The 18,672-nt window shown below is 36.2% G+C and overlaps 1 protein-coding gene across 2 annotated transcripts in view; it reads left to right on the top strand.

Moving 5' to 3' along the window:
- The window catches only part of LOC131165416 (vacuolar protein-sorting-associated protein 33 homolog), a 45,359-nt gene that overhangs the window by 15,150 nt on the left and 11,537 nt on the right, over positions 1-18,672 (top strand). For both annotated transcript variants that reach the window (XM_058123207.1, XM_058123205.1), the window contains exons 14-18: positions 55-161; positions 8,515-8,637; positions 8,775-8,856; positions 8,972-9,042; positions 15,463-15,543. In XM_058123207.1, the coding sequence (XP_057979190.1) occupies positions 55-161; positions 8,515-8,637; positions 8,775-8,856; positions 8,972-9,042; positions 15,463-15,543 (464 nt within the window). The remainder of the gene's footprint in view (positions 1-54; positions 162-8,514; positions 8,638-8,774; positions 8,857-8,971; positions 9,043-15,462; positions 15,544-18,672) is intronic.

Raw genomic sequence — 18,672 nt, 5'->3', positions numbered from 1 at the left:
GTGGTTTTCTAAATGAATTTTTGATTAAAAATTCACTGTTGATTGTCACTTCAGAGGCACATAAATCTTGCCCAGCATTTATCTACATTTACATCAAAGCCATCATTTCTTGGGCGGCTTGACATGGAGCACACAATTGTTGAGGCTCAGAGTTACGACATGTGAGTCAAAATGATCTTTTACCTACAGTTTTTGAGAGCTTAATATATTCAATGATTTTATGTTTCTCTCACTTATGAAACTCTTTACATCAAGTGAATGAGAAACACTTATGGAACTCTTTACATCAAGTGAATGGCACCTTGGGGCATCAAAGTGTGGCTGGTCTGTAGTGCTTACTAGTTGGTTTTTACTGGTCTACATATTAAAATTTGAATGTTGGATCTCATGATGCACACAATCTGTGAACAGAAATTTACCTTTAAGCATGCCATTGTTTCCATTAAGCAGATCCATTTGTTGTTGTTGTTGTTGTTCTTGTTCTTCTTCTTCTTTTGGAAAGAACCATTATTTGCCTGAGATTTTATCTTTGTCATTTGAAATTATGAATTGTTTCTTATTGAAAATATGAGTTCTATTTTTTTACACGTTGAATAATATTTCTTTCTTCTTCTTTTGGTGCTAAAAAAAAAGTCATTTGTAGGGGAAAAACAATGACTAAGTGCATGTGTGCAGGCACATGTTTCAATGAATGATCTACCAACATGGACTATTTTGGTGTTCTTTTGGTTTATTCAACATATTTCTCACCATTCACTTCACATGGTTTAAATGTTTTTTTTTCGATAGAAATGTTCTTCATTTTATATACAGATTAGTTTTGCCCCCACTTACGCACTAATTTGTGTTTTAGAAGGTAGGGATCACTCTAATATTCTAAATATTACTTTTATTTTTTTTTTAAAATAATAGATATCTACAATCCTACTTTATATCTCATGATGTCCCCTTATTTAGTTTTCATCGTTGAAATGTCTCAAGAATATTCTTGAAGAATGTCGATCATTTTTTTTCCAGGGTTCATGTGCAATGTTGTTTGTTGAAGATCTGCTGCATATGGAAAGCTACCATTCTCGGCAACTCTAAATATAGAGTGTGTTGAGAATCACAATTAGTGTATCCTAAATTAGACTTGCCCTATTAGCTATGATTTCCTACAATTAATTGTATAGAGTGTGAGTTGATTTCTCTTTATTTATAGGCACCCGACTTTATGTATAAAAGCAACAGTATGTAATGACATTATACACAACATAATACAAAAAGTCATATGTTCGTTTTTTCTACTTTGTATCAGAGCCTAAGATTCTTAACATCCTAGCCACACAGTCTGGAAAAAACCCTAGCCGCACATTCTATCCCTGGGAAAACCGTAGCCATCATCAACTTCTTGAGCACGCAGACTCAGGCAAGGAAAGAGGTTCAGCGGCCACCCTATTAGGCCGAGAAAGAAGTCCAGCCACGAGGTTCAACTGCCATCCTCTCAGGCTGAGAAAGAAGTTCAGCCACCACCATGGTTCAAAATTGCAGTCGCGGGTAATGTGGCGTAACGGTTGCGGGTGTTGTGGGACATGGGTGTTACGTAACGGGAAGCGGGCGTAACAGTCGTGAATTTTTTTCACGCATGCATAACCATGCCAAAATTGAAAAATAATCATGAAATCCATTAATACATGATTTTTAATGAATTTTGAAGGCTTTCATTCAACCTACAAATGCTTTTTAATAGGCATTATGATTTTTATATTAATTTTAGTGCGTTGTTCACAAAAAAAGGCATATTTTTTTTTATAGTTTGCATTACTTTAATCGGTAAAAAGATGTAGAAATGTAATTAAAATGAAGAATCAATTAATTAAAGACATAAAGTTACTAAAAATGATTATGCACATTACACATACATGAATTTGAATAATGATTGGTATCAAATATCAATAAATAGTTGAAAATACATGAATACAATATTACAAATTTATAACATAACACATGTGACCACCAAAAAGAATGACGTGGAGGGTCTTCATAATTTGCATATGTATCTTGAGATTGGGATTGGGAATTATCTCCCCACCCTCATGGAAATACATAGCTGAATAAACCCAAGTTTGCGTTATTTCGTTGTTGCTCCTGAAAATGTACTGGTGGTGAAAATCCAACTGATATAGGAGGTGCATAATCTCCTTCTTGACCATATCCTGAATAATGTCCATAAGTTGGGGTTGGGGCTGGGGCTGACTCTGGGTAGTGTGTAGAAGTAGACTCGCTATGAGATGATGGATATGTTGGATAAGATCCATATGATTGTGATGATGAATCATCTAAACCAAAGTCGCCAAAACTACGAATCACACCCTATGAATCTTCAGCAGAATCACGATCTACGTTTTGGTGACTTATTCTACTTTGTGCACTATGACTCTCACTAGGGTCACCACTAGTAGCACTCCTTCTCCTAGGTTGTGAAGATTGGTTCCCTGGAGGAATACCCAAGTCACAATTTTCGGGTATATCAAGTAGTCCATAACAACTTTGAGGATATGTTTCCCCTACAAATGATGTCCTTGTATCATACTCATAACCATGTTCTGCATCGCCACCACCGTCACCCCCAATAGCAGTCCCAGCACCACTAGGTCCAGTTTCACCATCATCATCACTTGGTGGGCTCAAACCAAGATTATCATCACTTTGTGTACGTTCAGGACTTGAACTTGAATCATGCACATTTATTGATGGTTGATCATCTCCTTGTGCAGTACCACCGACCTCTTCATCTAACCAATTTGAGTTGTCCTGATCGTCGAGTAATGGAGCCTCTCTTTCCTGTAATTATGGACTCAAAGGATCATCTTCTTCGAAAATATAGTCCAAATTTATAGGGTTCAAGCTATCTTCAATGTCCTGTTGACTTTTTCTCATTGTATGTCTCAACTTTAACCCCATGTTGTAATACACGAAAACAAGTCTTTGTGCTCCAATTACGCTCTCAATTCGAAGCTGACGTGGTTTGGCTAAGAACTCTGATTGTTATTTTTTGTAGCTCAGGAGCACACATGCCATAATGAATCTACCATTCGGCTGCATAAATAATTGAAGAAAAACACTTGTCAATATAGTGTGTGTTTGAAAAGTCAAATTTGAACATAAAAATGACAAAATAGATCAATTCATCCATTATTTAGTCACATTTATCAGGATTTGTTTGTTTCACTCCCCTTTGAGCTAGTGGAGTTCCAAATGTCTCCTGGCTATCCTGATATAGCAACAACTAAAAAAACAAAGATTTTGAAGTATAATTAATTAATTAGATATATATTATAGAAAGTATGGCAAAATGCTAAAATAATTCATTATTCAACAAAACCAATACTTACTTGATTAATAGCCCGAATTTGAGTGTTTATATCAGGCACCAGCTTGGTTATCACTTTTTTGACCCCATCCATAACTTCTCTAGCAACTTCAGAAGAGGGTGAGGCAACATACAAAAATTGGGGTTTCAAAAAATATCCTAAAATTAAATTTACAAATATATTAATCAATAATAGTGTATTAGTGTTGTAACTTTTAATGCAACTACACATGATTTAAAAGTTGAAATAATAAGAAATTGTATTTTATTTACACTTACCAGTTGCATGTAAGTCTTGATGCAATTGAAAACTCCACTGTTGATCAATAATTTTCCAATAATTTTTGTAGAATCAGCAGTCTTTCTGAATTGCCAACTTTGCCCTATCAATTGCCTCATATATGAAACTTGTAGTTGGTTTTTCATTACCGTTAGCCAGTTTAAGAACTTTCACTATAGGTTCTTGTACTTTAATTATATCGGAGGCCTTCTACCAAAACTCTTTCCCTAAGATAATCTTCTTCGCGTCATATGTTGAGTCAGATTTTGCCATCCCAAACCTTGAGCTTTTCTAAGTATCAGATGTGAACATTTCCATTAATGTTTGTTTATGGCTAACAATGGTCTCCAAGGCAATAATGTTGGTGGCAAATCGAGTTATGGCAGGACAAAGCAATTCTCTATTATTTGTGAATTTTTTCGTGAAATTCATTTTCCTTATGTGGTTTTAAATAAAAGAAGTTATTATTTTAGCATTTTCTAAGACCACCTTCACATTACTCTTTTTACCAATGTCTTCAAGAATAAGGTCTATGCAATGAGTTGCACATGCTGTCCAGTAGAGATTGGGTCTTTTTTGCATTAATAATTTCTCTCTCGCCTTCATTCCAACTTCATTATCAGTTACTATTTAGACAACAATTTCCTTTCCAATTTCTTCAACCCCCTCGTCCATTAATCTGAAATAAAATTATAGATTTAACAATTACTACTACTTAATTAAAAATATGCTAGTCATCAAGTGGCTCAAGTCAATTAAAATTAGAAAATTACTTGAAATAATATTCAGCTTTTCGGCTCGGCACATTAGAGGCATCAACTAACTTGTGGAAAACAGTGCATCTATTGGAGTAAACTATAAAGTTTATTATGTGTTTTCTTGTGTGCCTGACCAACCATCACACATAATGGTTACACTCTCTCCTTCCAAATGTCAGCAAAAGAATATTTATAAGTTTTCATTTCTTGATACTCTTGTTTTAAATATATTTCAGAGATCTCATAGGATAATGGGCCCTTCACCTCCTTTCCAACCTCTACAGCAACAACATCAGTTGCATAAAAGAAGAGTCAGCTACATTCGCTGGAATTCGATTATAAATTAGGAATTTGCTCACTACTTTTACTAATTTACTCTTTAAACCCTTCAGAATTTTGGTAATTATTTTTGGTTGCTAGGCACTCCTACTTCTTTCTAGAGTAGGATCCATCGCTCTTAATCTAGCTTCAGGGGCATTAGGGTTAATCCATTGTCGCCCACTGCCTCTAGCTTCTCGAACGCTTTGTGACCGCCTTGTTCATAATAATTACCACTTCCACCGGTTCTTGCCCTAAATATTTGCCTCTCTTCCCATTCTTGTTGTGCTCGTATGCTTTCTTGTCGAGCAAATCTCATTGTTTCCTCATCTAAATCTTCTTCATCGCTCAAATTTTCAAAATCTCCTATGATTTGAGCTTCTACTTCATCTTGCATTTTTTGTTTGCCTTTCTTCTTCTCTGCATATTGTTGTAGATATTTCATCATTTCTTCTCTCACCTACATGGTTACATTTGGACACGAAGACACCTGACCTTTTTTATGTGCCAAGTGTTGTTTCAATCGTGTAATTCCTCTTTTAATTGTCTTTCCGCCTAATTTACATAAGACAACTTGTCTACCTTCCACTGGAGTAGAAAAATGCCAACCAATGTCTTCACTAGGTAGCTCTTCAGATCATTTTTTATCACGTGGCATATTGGTGCTTGATTAGATGACTTCTACACAAGTAAACAAAAAAAAGTTATCATCCTTATACAATAAATTAAGAAGAAAATGGTACATAATTAATTAATTAGTTAATTACATAACAATATTACATAAATGATGGATTAAATTTAAACTTTAAGTTACTAACTATTAAAAATTTTAGTTCATTTATACATATATAATACAATAATTTATATTAAAATTTACAATTTAACAAAATAAATATGGAATTGTAAATCTTACAATTTAATTATTTAAATGGTAGTGTACTCGAACTTGAGTCACTTAAGCGTTGAGACTTGACTAATTGTGTACAAATTAGAATTTATTATAAATTGTAGATCTAATATTAAATTATTAATTGTCAAGGTATTAAAAAAAATAAATATGTAGAATATTATTGAATAATTTTTTACTAAATCTGTACTCTAAGTTTCTAGGTTCTAACCATCTAAGAGCCTAAGTAACTCTATAAATTTTATATTTTAATAATTTTATACAAATTCTTTATTTTAATTAATAAATTCTACTTATACAATCATTTATACATTTACATTCTAATTAAATAATAAATATAAAGTATAAACTAAAATTATAAAACAAACTAATTATTAATTTATGATAAATTATTAATTTACAATTGCATTAACCAATAACCAATGAAGTAGAACTGTAGACGTCTAGAAGAAGTGAAGAGTGAAGAAACAAACATACCCACTACCCAGTTACCCACTCCAAACTCCCAAGTCCTAACGAAAGCTGCGAGAGAGCTGCTGCAGCTGCAACCTGCAAGCCTCCAAATTTTGGAGGAATCAAAGGCTTCGAATGGAGGAATCGAAGGCTTTGAAGATTCGAAGCTGATTTTTGGGTTCTTACGCTGGACATAGGAGACGAATATTGAAGATGGAAAAATCGAACACCTTCAAGGCAAAAATTGAGCTGATTTTGGGGATTTCGAAGCTTCAAATCAGTAGATCGAAGTTGTATGAAGGAGACAAAGAGTGATTCGAGTGAAAGAGGGAACTCAGCTTGTGGAGCACAACAGATCGAAGGCTTCGAAGCTGCTTTTTGATTCTTTGGAGGCTTCAAATGACGAGATCTAAGCCAGACGAAGGAGAAACACACAAAATGGAACAGATTCGAGGAGATAAGGAAGGTACGCCCGTAGTAGTGTAAGGGGCTGTCGGCCATAATGTGTCGTAACGGATGTTACGTGCCGTAACGTTAGTGTAACAGCCATTACGGGCTGTTACCCACATGAATTTTCTGCTCACCGCTAATGCGGCCTGTAACGGTATTGTCCACCTATTTTTCCGTTACGTAACAGCCATTATTTAATACCATGAATGGTAGATGATATTATTGTTATAGGGACTAATAAAGAAGAAATGGAGAATCTGAAATTGAGGATGGCCCGAGAATTTGAGATCAAAGACCTTGGAAATCTAAAGCATTTTCTGGGAATTGAAGTTGCCAGATCTAAACGGGGTATTTTTATTACTCAAAAGGAAATATGTTCTTGATCTGTTAAAAGAGCTTGGGATGGAAGGAAGTAGACCAGCAGGAACTCCAATTGAAGCAAATGCCAAGCTAAGGGTGAATGAAGGGGGTGAAGCAGTTGATAAGGGAAGATATTAGCGGTTTTTTGGTAGATTAATTTACCTATCACATACTAGAGCTGATATTGCTTTTGCTATAAGTTATGTGAGCAGGTTCATGCAGTGTCCTGGTAAAGAACATATGGAAGTTGTGAATCAAATCCTAAGGTATTTGAAGTCATTCCTAGGAAAGGGCATCCTATACAAAAAACATGATACACTGAATGTAGAAGTCTAACTGACTCAGATTGGGCAGGATGTCTGCATGATAGAAGATCCACTACAGGATACTGTGTGTATATGGCGGGAAACTTAGTTAAATGGAAGAGTCATAAGCAAAATGTTGTTGCTAGATCTAGTACAGAAGCAGAATTATGAGCCATAGCTAAAGGATTAGATGAGATACTGTGGATTAAACTAATGCTGAAGGACTTGCAAATGAACATCAATGGAACCATGAAGCTCTACTATGACAACAAGTTAGCAATCTCATTAGCTCACAATCTGGTACTACATGAAAGAACTAAACATATTGAGATTGATAGACACTTCATTAGAGAGAAAATTGAGTCTGAAGAAGTGTGTATGCCATATATCCCTACAGCTCAACAAGTGGCTGATCTGTTTTTTAAAGGGTTAGACAAGAATACTTATGAAGCTCTGGTGGACAAGCTTGAAGCTCTGGTGGACAAGCTTGGATTGTTGACATCTATTCGCTAGCTTGAGGGAGAGTGTTGAAGATATGCCGCATATGGAAAGCTACCATTCTCGGCCACTCTAAATATAGAGTGTGCCAAGAATCATAATTAGTGTGTCCTAAATTAGACTTGCCTTATTAGCTATAATTTCCTAGAATTAATTGTATTAGAGTGTGAGTTGATTTCTTTCTATTTATAGGCATCTGACTTTATGTATAAAAGCAGCAGTATGTAATGACATTATACACAACATAATACAAAATGTCATTCGTTAGTTTTTTCTACTTTATTTAATATTCTTAATACTGTTGGATGAGTTTTATTATAGCATCACATAAAATTTGTATTTGGTGCACTTTATAATAGCAAAATCAATTACTAAACTTGCTGCAACTAAAAGAAAATCCTAGATCTGCCCCTGGCTGTCTACTGGGTCAGACAATTTATTTCTGCAAATTGCAGCGCTGACTTTGTGAAACAGTTTATGCATGACTTACGGTGGATAAAGCTGATAATTTAAGATATAGTACTTCCCTGCTGTCTGTACGGCAAGATACATGAAATCAACTAGGTCTACTTGTTATTACTGTTTACTTTGAAGTTGTCTAGACCATTGTCTCTGTTTATGGGGCATTCACACTTATGGCATAGTCCTTTATTCCAAACTTTTTTTAATTATATAATTTGCTTTGGAATCAATCAAATTTCTGTGCATTCTTTCACCAGCATTTTATTTTCATGTGATTCCATGCTTTATGCTAGTCATAAGTATGATTCAGCCTAGCTAGATACCACTGTTGTTACTTTTTAGTATAGAAATAATGCAGCGTATAAATGCAGATGCTTTGAGTACATTGAAGAAATGATCCATAAGCAGGAGCCTATTTTCCATGTCCTACGCCTTCTGATCTTATTTTCAATTACAAATTCAGGGCTGCCCAAAAAGCATTTTGACTATTTGAGGCAAGCTTACTAAATCTCACAACTGTTCTTTACTGTCTGACTCTGAATTGCTGAAACTGTAATAAACATGGATATTTCATTTTTGTGGAAATTTTAGTTGTGTTTTCCTGAAGCTGTTCTCTGAACTCTTGGTTTAGGAGAGAGCTACTTCACAGTTATGGATTTGAGCACATGGCTACTCTGAATAATTTAGAAAAAGCTGGACTGCTTAAGAAACAGGTTCAATATAATTTGGGTCACATAATTAAGCATATCTTTTTCAGTTCACCTTCATATTGTGAAAGTAAAGTTTAGGTAATTTGACTGAGTTGGTGAATTTATTTCCATGTTGCAGGAGTCAAAAAGCAACTGGATGACTATTAAACGTGCTCTGCAACTAGTTGTCGATGACACTGATACAGCCAAGTATTGTTCTTCTTAATCATGTGTTCAGCTTTGGTTTTGTTTATGTTAACTATTAAAAAATATATATTTTTAATAAACAAACAAATACTTAAGAAAGAAGAGAAGAAATACAAATAGGAGGATAAAGCATCCTTCTTTGAACTAAAGAAACAGGGAAAATGAATAGCTAAACAGCTAATGAGGAAGAGCTCTCAAATCACTTCGCAAATCAGTCAAAGACGCTCCTTTAGAGAAAGTTTTATGACCCCGACTAGTGACCAACCCGGCTAACATGTTGTATTGGTAAGTTCAGGCAGACCAGTGGGTTGGTGATTGGGAAGCTCACATCAGTGATGCTGGAGGAATGTGCCAGCGAGGATGGAAGGAATATTGTAAACTCAACATGTTTTATTTTCTGTTAATTTTATATATTATTTGTATATAATATAAATTGACACGCACACGCACACGCACGCACGCACCCACATGGTGTATATGGTGATGCTCCAATTACACATGCCCATCATGACACCTCCACAATGCCTTACACACACACCCTATCTAGTGGTTGACTAACTGACCAAATAACTGATCCAAACCTTTGGCACCAACTACTTCAAGGAACCACTTCAAGGAACCATTCCTTATCCCATAATCTCCAAGTGCGCTCTCCTGTGATCCTTGTTCTCAAAATACAGCACAAAATACAGCATGCAGGCAGTCCCATCTGAAGCTCAATAACCCTACCAACCTTTGGGTCTATAATGTAGCAAAAAACCTCCTCTAAGGCGAACACCCTCTACACTTTCTGTATTTCAATGTTTTATCAAACATGTTATTTGATGGTGTTGTCATCCTGACAAGCTCCGATAATGCATTATTGCCTAAAGACTTGCTGCCCACAATGGAAAAATCCGTCATTCGATCAGTTGCAAAATCTGTTTGCATTCAATATTTTCCATTAATACAGAACTTCCCTTATAGGCTTCAACATCTTTGCAGTGGTTTCATGAAATATTGCAATTTAATGTAAATTTATTGGTTAGAGAATGCTGCTCCTGCGTCTCTGAAGTTGGAATTTTATTGGATTTGTTAGATTACTACTTTACCTAAAAGCTTAAGCTGTTAGGTTGTGGCTAGCAATATATATCAGGCCTTAACAGGATTCATTGATGGAAAGACACAGGAGCCTTAGGATGAATAGAAATTAATTAAGGTGGGGCTCAATTATTCTGGTGTGGCACTGCCTGCCAGTGGGGTCACAACTGATTTTACTCATTACTGCTGGAGTTAAACATGGTGACAAATTAATTGGAGAGGGTCAGAACTTATTTTATTGGTTATGACCAGAGCTAGACATGGCGACTGCCTAACTGGAGAGAGAGAATTTTAGTTGATACTTGACTTTTGAGTGGAAGGAGTGAATGAAAGAGAGGTACTGAGGCAGCAATTTTGAGTTCTGGTTTATTGAGAGCACAAGTGGGTGAGCGTCTGCTGCATGTGTGTAATGTGTGTGAACTGTGAAGGTGTCAGGTGATGCTGGGTGTCATTGGAGTATCCCGCTATCTGGTTCTTCTAGATATCTCTGTGTTTGTATTTTTCATTATCTTAACCAAGAGCATTTTCTGGTTAATGGTATTGTGGTAAGTTCTCTACCTTCTCTTTAATAGTTTAAGAGTTGCTAGTCTCATCTACAACAGCTATAAACAAACCTTGAGTCCTACTAGGTGATTGGCCACATGAATCCTTCTGCCATTCATCCTGATCCAGGGCACTATCCTCTGACAAATGTAGGAATTGCTAGTATAATCTGCTGCAATTTATTTTTTGTGAGACTTGGTTCTGCTCTGCTGGTTCACTATTATTTTTTTTGTGAGGGTTGGGTCTTCCAGCCAGTCCATTGGATCCAATTTGGGCTGCATAATCTGTTGGTTTGGGGGCAAAATTTTGGGAACGAAATTTTATTGGTTATCTGGGTGGATGAACCAAAACAAACTTGAACCATAACCGAAGCCGAACCGGTTTTATTTGGTCCAAAACCCTGGACGTTTTTAGGATGCCCCTAATAACGAACGAATGACAAGTTCTTTTCACCCCTGAAAGCCAACCTTCATGAAAAAAAAGCGTGAAAAGTGGGGGAATAACTGAAATATATGAAATATTGAGAAAAAGTGGGGGGAAATATACCTGTGACACTAGGTCTGTGACTTGTGCTGTGAATCTCCTGTCGTCAGTCTTCACCATGGTCTTAAATTTCCACGAAATTGTCAAAATTTCTGGTTTTTGTCACCCTCGAAATTGAAATGGCAATCTATTTTTGTCTTGCATAATTTCCATCAAAATCTCAACGAATCATCCCAAAATTTATCGAAATCTCGAAATTTTAGTGAAACTAGTCGAAATTTTAACTATACAATGAAATTTTCCTCGGAATTCAAATAAGAGATTTAGGAGTGAAGTGAAATTTCTCTCTTAATTTATTTTATCGAAACAAAATATTCTTACAAATGCTTTTGAAATTATATGAAAAATAAACTTACAGACTCTTCACCAATCACCAGAAAGAGGCTGGAGGAGGAGCTGGGTAGGGGAAGGAGGCGGCAGCCAGCGGCCGAGGAGGCAAGGAGTAGCTCTGGAGCTGTCATTTATGAAGAGCTGAAGATGAAGGGGATGATGATCTGAGGATTCGGCGATTTGCACTGCATGCAGTTGGTAGTTGCTGCAGTCACACATTCGCACACACTCCTAGGAGTTGAAGGTTCAGGTTCAGGTTCAGAGCAGAGGTTCAGCTTGGGGCTGGCTGAGCTGAAGGCTTGAAGGCTGCAAGTGTGATTGGGCTGCAGCCACTGGGCTTGGAATCTTGGACTGTGGACAGGGTGCAAGGGGCCTAGGTACTAAATTAGTAATTAGTGGGCAGGAATATAGGTTTTCGATTCCAAATTGAATATTGCTTAGCATAATTGAGAACCAAACGAGACCTTTTTTCGACAGAAGAATTTGGACTGAACCAAATGGTTTGGTCAGTTATTCAGTTATTTTGGTGCAAACCGAATTTTGCGCAGCCCTAGTTCCAAGTTAGATAGGTTGAGCACTTGACCTCTGTTCAAGCCATTTTGGGTTTATGGCATAAACTGGACTGATGATACGATTGTTCCAGCCTGAACTAGTCAGACCAGGCTGGAATCTAGGTTTTAAAACTATGCTCTAATGAAGCCATTATTTTTTTAGCACAATGTATGGTGTGGTGGCTCCCAATTTAGCATTTCATTCCCTTCTATCTATAGACTTGCCTGCGACAAAAATGCCCTCATCTGCCATCACCAGAAACACTCAAAACCATGGGAACGTTTGGAATGTTCTACTGATCAGGATTTTTTTTGATTGGGGAATTGATACTCTTATTGCTTTTTACAGCAGACTTTACAATGTTTAGACTTCAGAGCCAGGGCTCGTCCAACAACCCCAAGTGGTCCCAGAGCAATGAGGGAACTTTTACAATTAATTTCTATTTCTATCACCTTAGCTGTGCGATGGAGTGCACCAGCTCTTTTCCTTGGAAGCCCATTTGGAAAACCGCAGCCCCTTCTAAAGTTGCTTTTTTTTTTTTTTCACCTGGGAGGCCGCTTTGGGAAAGATCCTCACCCTTGACAACCTTCAAAAGATGGGCATCTCTACCGTGAGTAGGTGTTTTTTGTGCCTTCAAGAAGTGGAATCTATGGATCACATCTGTCTCCATTGCTACTGGACCAGGAATCTCTGGAGTTCGGCCATTTCCTTGATCAATCAGCACTGGGTAACTGCACATTGGTTGAGAGCCAGATTTCGTGCCAACAAGTTCAAAAGGAGAGCCCTTACTCTTATTCCCCTTGTTATCTTTTGGGTGGTTTGGAAAGAAAGAAACAGGAGGGCCTTTGATGGGATGGCTTCTTCTATTGGGTTTTCCATGATCTCTAGTGGGAATTGTGGGTTCCTGAGAGGGACCTCCTTTTTTTTTTTTTTCGTATTTCCAGGATACACTTCTGTGATTGGTGTTTTTTAGTCTTTTTGTTTGTTTGTTTGCACTGTACTTGAATGGCATCTTCTTGATGCCTAGTTAATCTTTAATAAAATTTCTTTGCTGATAAAAAGGAAATGCTGTAATGAAGCCATTAGCACCATACTGACAAAAGCTAGGAAAACTGCCCTACTCCATAAGAAATCAGATGGAGTTGGTAGATTTGTCAAATTTCTATCATCGTGCCCCACAAGCAGACTTCCAATGGATCTTCTTGGCAGTACCAAATCCCCTAAGATGTCGGTAACAGAATCTTTCCAAAGAGTGGGGACAAGCCCACTTCTTCCCTAACACTGTGTTTGGATAGCTATGAGTGAAAAGAAGGAATCATGTTGGTTTCTTTTAACGAAGAGAGAATGAAAGAAGGGATAGTGTTTTCTATTTTTTTTTGTTTTTGTTTGGATAACTAGAGAGAAACAAAGAAAAGGAGAATGATCTCTCTTATTTTGTTTGGATAACTGAAGAGAAATGGGGCCATAAGGGATCTTATTATAGATTGAGTCTCTTTTCCCTCTACATTGAGAGAGATTCAATGAGGGTTTTAGTCTCATCCATTTCTCTCCCCTTCTTATTTACTTTATGAAGGGCAATCCAAATGAGTGATTTGGGGAGAGAAAGTCTGACTTGTTTTCTCTCTCTCCAATTCACACAATCCAAACAAAGTGTAAGATGCTAAACAATGCTAAGAGACACTGCAAACACCTTTCCTTTGATGCAAAGCACAAGCATATCTAGTCATAATGCTTTATGAGGTCTTGTAACAACTCTTTGGTGTTGATTTTATCAAGGACTGTAGATTAAATAAAAATTTTAGAAGCGATCTTGATTCTTGGCTCTCCTGGTACAATAATGCAAAATGCCAATGAGTGGATCAGCATTGGGATCACAAATCAAACGAATAAAGAAGGATTTATGAGAAGAATTCTCGTAAGAATTGGAAACCCTAAATCTTCTATCACGCCCAATAAAGAAATGTAAAGACTAATGACTATTTAATAACAAGACAAGCTCTCCTGTCTCCCTTTCATTCAAACTCTTGGCACAATGAAAGCTCCAAGAAACAATACTCTCCGGAATGAGGGAAAAATGAGGAAAGGGAGCACTGTGGCGATTAGATAAGTGAAAAAGACTGGTAAAAGGTTAAGTTAAAGTAACATCCTTTACCTACAAGTCCTCCCAAAATCAAACTTTTTACCATCCTTTAACTACAAGTCCTCCCAAAATCGAAATTTCTCCCAGTTATCCACTTCATATCTCTCCTGGGGAAAGAAAATATGAGAAATCGGAGAAACAAATTTCTGAGGGCTTGTATGAATGAAACTAATGTCTGGTCTAGCACGCCATCCATTCTTCTTAAGTTTGTATTTAGTCCACATTGCCTTATGGCAAAAGGGAATCAATATCTAAAGAGAAATTCCACATGCATTTCCCTGCTAAAGAGATGTTTGTTTTCATCAAATTACCCATTTCCAAACTCCCTTTAGCCTTAGGGCTTTACAAATACCTTCCCCTCCTAACAAGATGATAATCTTTTGTATACCAAAGTGCACAAGTATGGCATATATTAAGGGAGATGGATTATGGTTTATGTATGTTGTTTTTAGGGTGCAATATCTTCATATCTTTTTGGGAAGCTTTGCCCACAAACAAATTGTTCATTGGACGATGGATTGAATATTCCGTACTTTGTTTTGTACAAAACAAATCGATATTACTTTAATGGGTTGTTATTCTGCTTCTTATATTTTAAACTGCAAAATGGAGGTTTTTTTTTGAAAGAATAAAAGGTTTAATGGATCTTATAGAAAAAGATGGACTTAAAATTGAGATACATATTTATGCACTCTAAAAAGCTGAAACACGTATTCAATAAAGAATAATAAGCAACTAGTTAGGAAACAAAAGCATAAAACCATCAGAAGCTTGACACTAAATGTGTGATGATCTTGCAAGATATCAAATAAGTAGAGAGCCCAAAGATCCTCTTTTACAAGACAATTGCTTCATGTTTCAGATTTAATGGATCTAGATCCCCTTTTAAAAATCTATTAGGCATCTTGAGAGTTCAATGACTGCTTTCAACATATTTAAAAGTCGTCTGGGGCCTTCACTGCCATCTTTCTGTCATGAATTGTGATTCTGGCAATTGTTTCCTCAACTGAAGTTACCATATGTATGTGAATTGAGTGCTTTCTCGATGTTTGTTTCATCTTAATGTTTTTTCTGTCAAACTGATGCTCATCATGTTTTTATAGAACAAATAAAAATGAATACTATTGTAACTGAAAATATGTGTTAGATTTTTTTAATTTTATATTTTATATTTATTTCTGTTAACATCAGTTGTATTGTTGATTAGTTCTGAATTGTTATGTGCATTATAACAGTCCCAATGATATTGCTTATGTGTTCTCTGGATATGCACCTCTAAGTATTCGCCTTGTTCAGCACGCAGTTCGATCTGGATGGTGAGTTTAATTCTTCTCAAGCGCTAATTCTCATATTTATTTTTGTGCTGGAAAGCCAATACTGGCCCCATCTCTTGTTCTTCCTCTTCAATCTGTGGATATTTTATTTTTCTGAGCATAAATTGAACATTATGAAAGGTGAATCTGTGTTTCTGTATTTCTTGATTGAATTGTCACTGCCATAGTGTTTTGGTGAAAGGTAAATCTGTGTTTCTGTATTTCTTGATTGAATTGTCACTGCCATAGTGTTTTGGTTCTACGGAAAGAACTGATAAGAATTATTTTAATCTAAAGAATGAATTATAGTTTCTAAATTTGTGATTTATTGTGGCTGTTATGTATTCGGTTTAGAAAATAGCTAGTTCTTGGCATCACTTTATTTTTCTTATGTACTTTCTTATTTATTACTACAAAATTGAGCTAAAATTTCTAAACTTCAAAGGATGTTCGGTTCACGTAATTGTTTCAAACCAAATAAACTTGTGTTGGATATTAGGCTGGATGGGTTCAAAGTGGTGGCTGTCTAGTCTTGAAATATGTATAGATTATGGTGCAAGCCAATATCATAGACAAGATTTTTATTTATTATTATTATTTTTATTTTTATTTTTAACTTACCCAAGCAAAAGAATAGAGGAATCTCTCATATTTGTAGTTTGGATCTCTCATTGTCCTCTATTCTCCTCAGTGTTTGAAAGGCGTTCGTAAGGCCCGCCTTGAGGCATTTTTAGCATAAAATGCCCTAAGGTGTAACTGGAAAGGCGTAAAGTCCCAAATGCTTATGCCTCAGGGAATAAGGCGTAAATTGAACATTATGAAAGGTGAATCTGTGTTTCTGTATTTCTTGATTGAATTGTCACTGCCATAGTGTTTTGGTTCTACGGAAAGAACTGATAAGAATTATTTTAATCTAAAGAATGAATTATAGTTTCTAAATTTGTGATTTATTGTGGCTGTTATGTATTCGGTTTAGAAAATAGCTAGTTCTTGGCATCACTTTATTTTTCTTATGTACTTTCTTATTTATTACTACAAAATTGAGCTAAAATTTCTAAACTTCAAAGGATGTTCGGTTCACGTAATTGTTTCAAACCAAATAAACTTGTGTTGGATATTAGGCTGGATGGGTTCAAAGTGGTGGCTGTCTAGTCTTGAAATATGTATAGATTATGGTGCAAGCCAATATCATAGACAAGATTTTTATTTATTATTATTATTTTTATTTTTATTTTTAACTTACCCAAGCAAAAGAATAGAGGAATCTCTCATATTTGTAGTTTGGATCTCTCATTGTCCTCTATTCTCCTCAGTGTTTGAAAGGCGTTCGTAAGGCCCGCCTTGAGGCATTTTTAGCATAAAATGCCCTAAGGTGTAACTGGAAAGGCGTAAAGTCCCAAATGCTTATGCCTCAGGGAATAAGGCGTACATCTCGGTGAGAAAAACTCTCCTTTTACGCCCCATTTGGAAAGGCGTACGCCTTTTGGGAGCACCTGCTTTAGAATATAAAAAAGAATAAATAAACGCAGCCTGATGGGAGCGGCAAAAACCCCCTTTCTCTCAACGAATCTTTTTCCCTCCAAACTTCTGTATCTCTCCGTTGATTCCTCCAGCACCTCTCTCCGACGACTCGACGGCTGCTTCCAACGATTCCTCCAAGCTTCTCGTCTCTCCCCGACGAGTCAATGTTCCCTTCCAAACTCTGATCTGCCTCCGATGATTCCTTCTGACATATCCTTTCCCTTTGATGAACCCTTCTGAGCTGTTGTCTCTCTGCAGCGACCCTCTGCTGCCTCTCGCCTCTCTCCGCGACCCTCTCGTACTCTCTGCCACTGTTAGCTGCAGCTGGCTTTTAGAAATTAGAATCTTGAGACATTTTTAATTTGGCTTTTTCTTATGGCTCATGCTTATTTTTTTAACATATATTGTTTGTGTTTGTTAGTTAAAACTTAAAATTGGCCTATATGCTATTTAAAAATTATGTTTTTATATTTTTCTCCATTATTCTTAAATTTTTCACATTTTTTTTATTATTTATAAATTGATTTTATTTATTAATTATTTTAAAAAATACAGTCCGAAATGCTTACGCCTCAATGCCTTTAGGCTTACGCCTCGCCTCGCCTCGCAGAGGGTAAAATGCCTCACCTTACACCTTCGCCTTTTAAAACATTGCTCCTCCTTACTCTACTTTCTCTTATTTTCTTTGCATTCAACTTGATGTTAGATTTCATACACTCGAGAGGGTCTGATGCATGGTTACCAAAAAATGCTGGCACCTTAGTCAATTACTCAACTGTAAATTGGTATGAATGTTCCAAAACATGACACTCTGCAATTCTGAAACACAACATATAGTTATCTGAAGTTTTAATTCTATAATTTCAATTGATGTATTTTTTTACTAAAAGAGAGGCATTATTGCTTTATAATTCTAGTTTCACTCATTATTAGTTTATTCGACCAATAAAAATCTCCTCTAGATTCAGAAACACCTGAACGCGCTCCCTTGGATATACAAGTGCCATCACTTATTTTTTACCAATATATCTTCATAAAATTTACCCCTGAACTAAAACGTGTGCTGTACCACAACCCCGTTCCCATCCCATGAACTAAAACGTTTCACTTTCTAGGTAACACTGGCTATTGAAGATGTTACTGATGGGAACAGTTTTCGGTGAGTGATTGGTTTAGTGCAGTTGTTGCTAAATAGGAACTGAAATAACTACATCGCATATGTATTATTGTATAGCAGTATATTAGCTTAGCACAGTTGTTACATGTTAAAGTGAAAACCCCTTCTCAAGCTGCTCGCCTTTTTCATTGTTTACTGTTTTGCCTACATATACATCTGAAAAAACTCATTTCCTTCTGCTAGGGCTCTTAGGAAGTTGGATACCAAGTTGAATCAGAATGGATACTTACATTTATGTGTGGTTATAAAGGGATGGTGCAGGCATTGGTGATCTTTAATTTATTTAAATAGTTATTGCCATATGAAAAACCCAGGTCATCTAGGTATACATCCTGGCATAAAAGTAGCTCTTGAAAGGAGATCTAACTTTCAAGAGGGAAGTTTGTGACATAACAAGTCATTCGTGCTAATTTCTGGGATTCAATCTTTTGGAA

The sequence above is a fragment of the Malania oleifera genome, chromosome 10 (genome assembly GCF_029873635.1).
Source record: "Malania oleifera isolate guangnan ecotype guangnan chromosome 10, ASM2987363v1, whole genome shotgun sequence".
Taxonomy (NCBI): Eukaryota; Viridiplantae; Streptophyta; class Magnoliopsida; order Santalales; family Ximeniaceae; genus Malania; species Malania oleifera.
The sequence above is the reverse complement of the archived record's forward strand: the minus strand, read 5'-3'. Positions and strand labels throughout refer to the sequence as shown.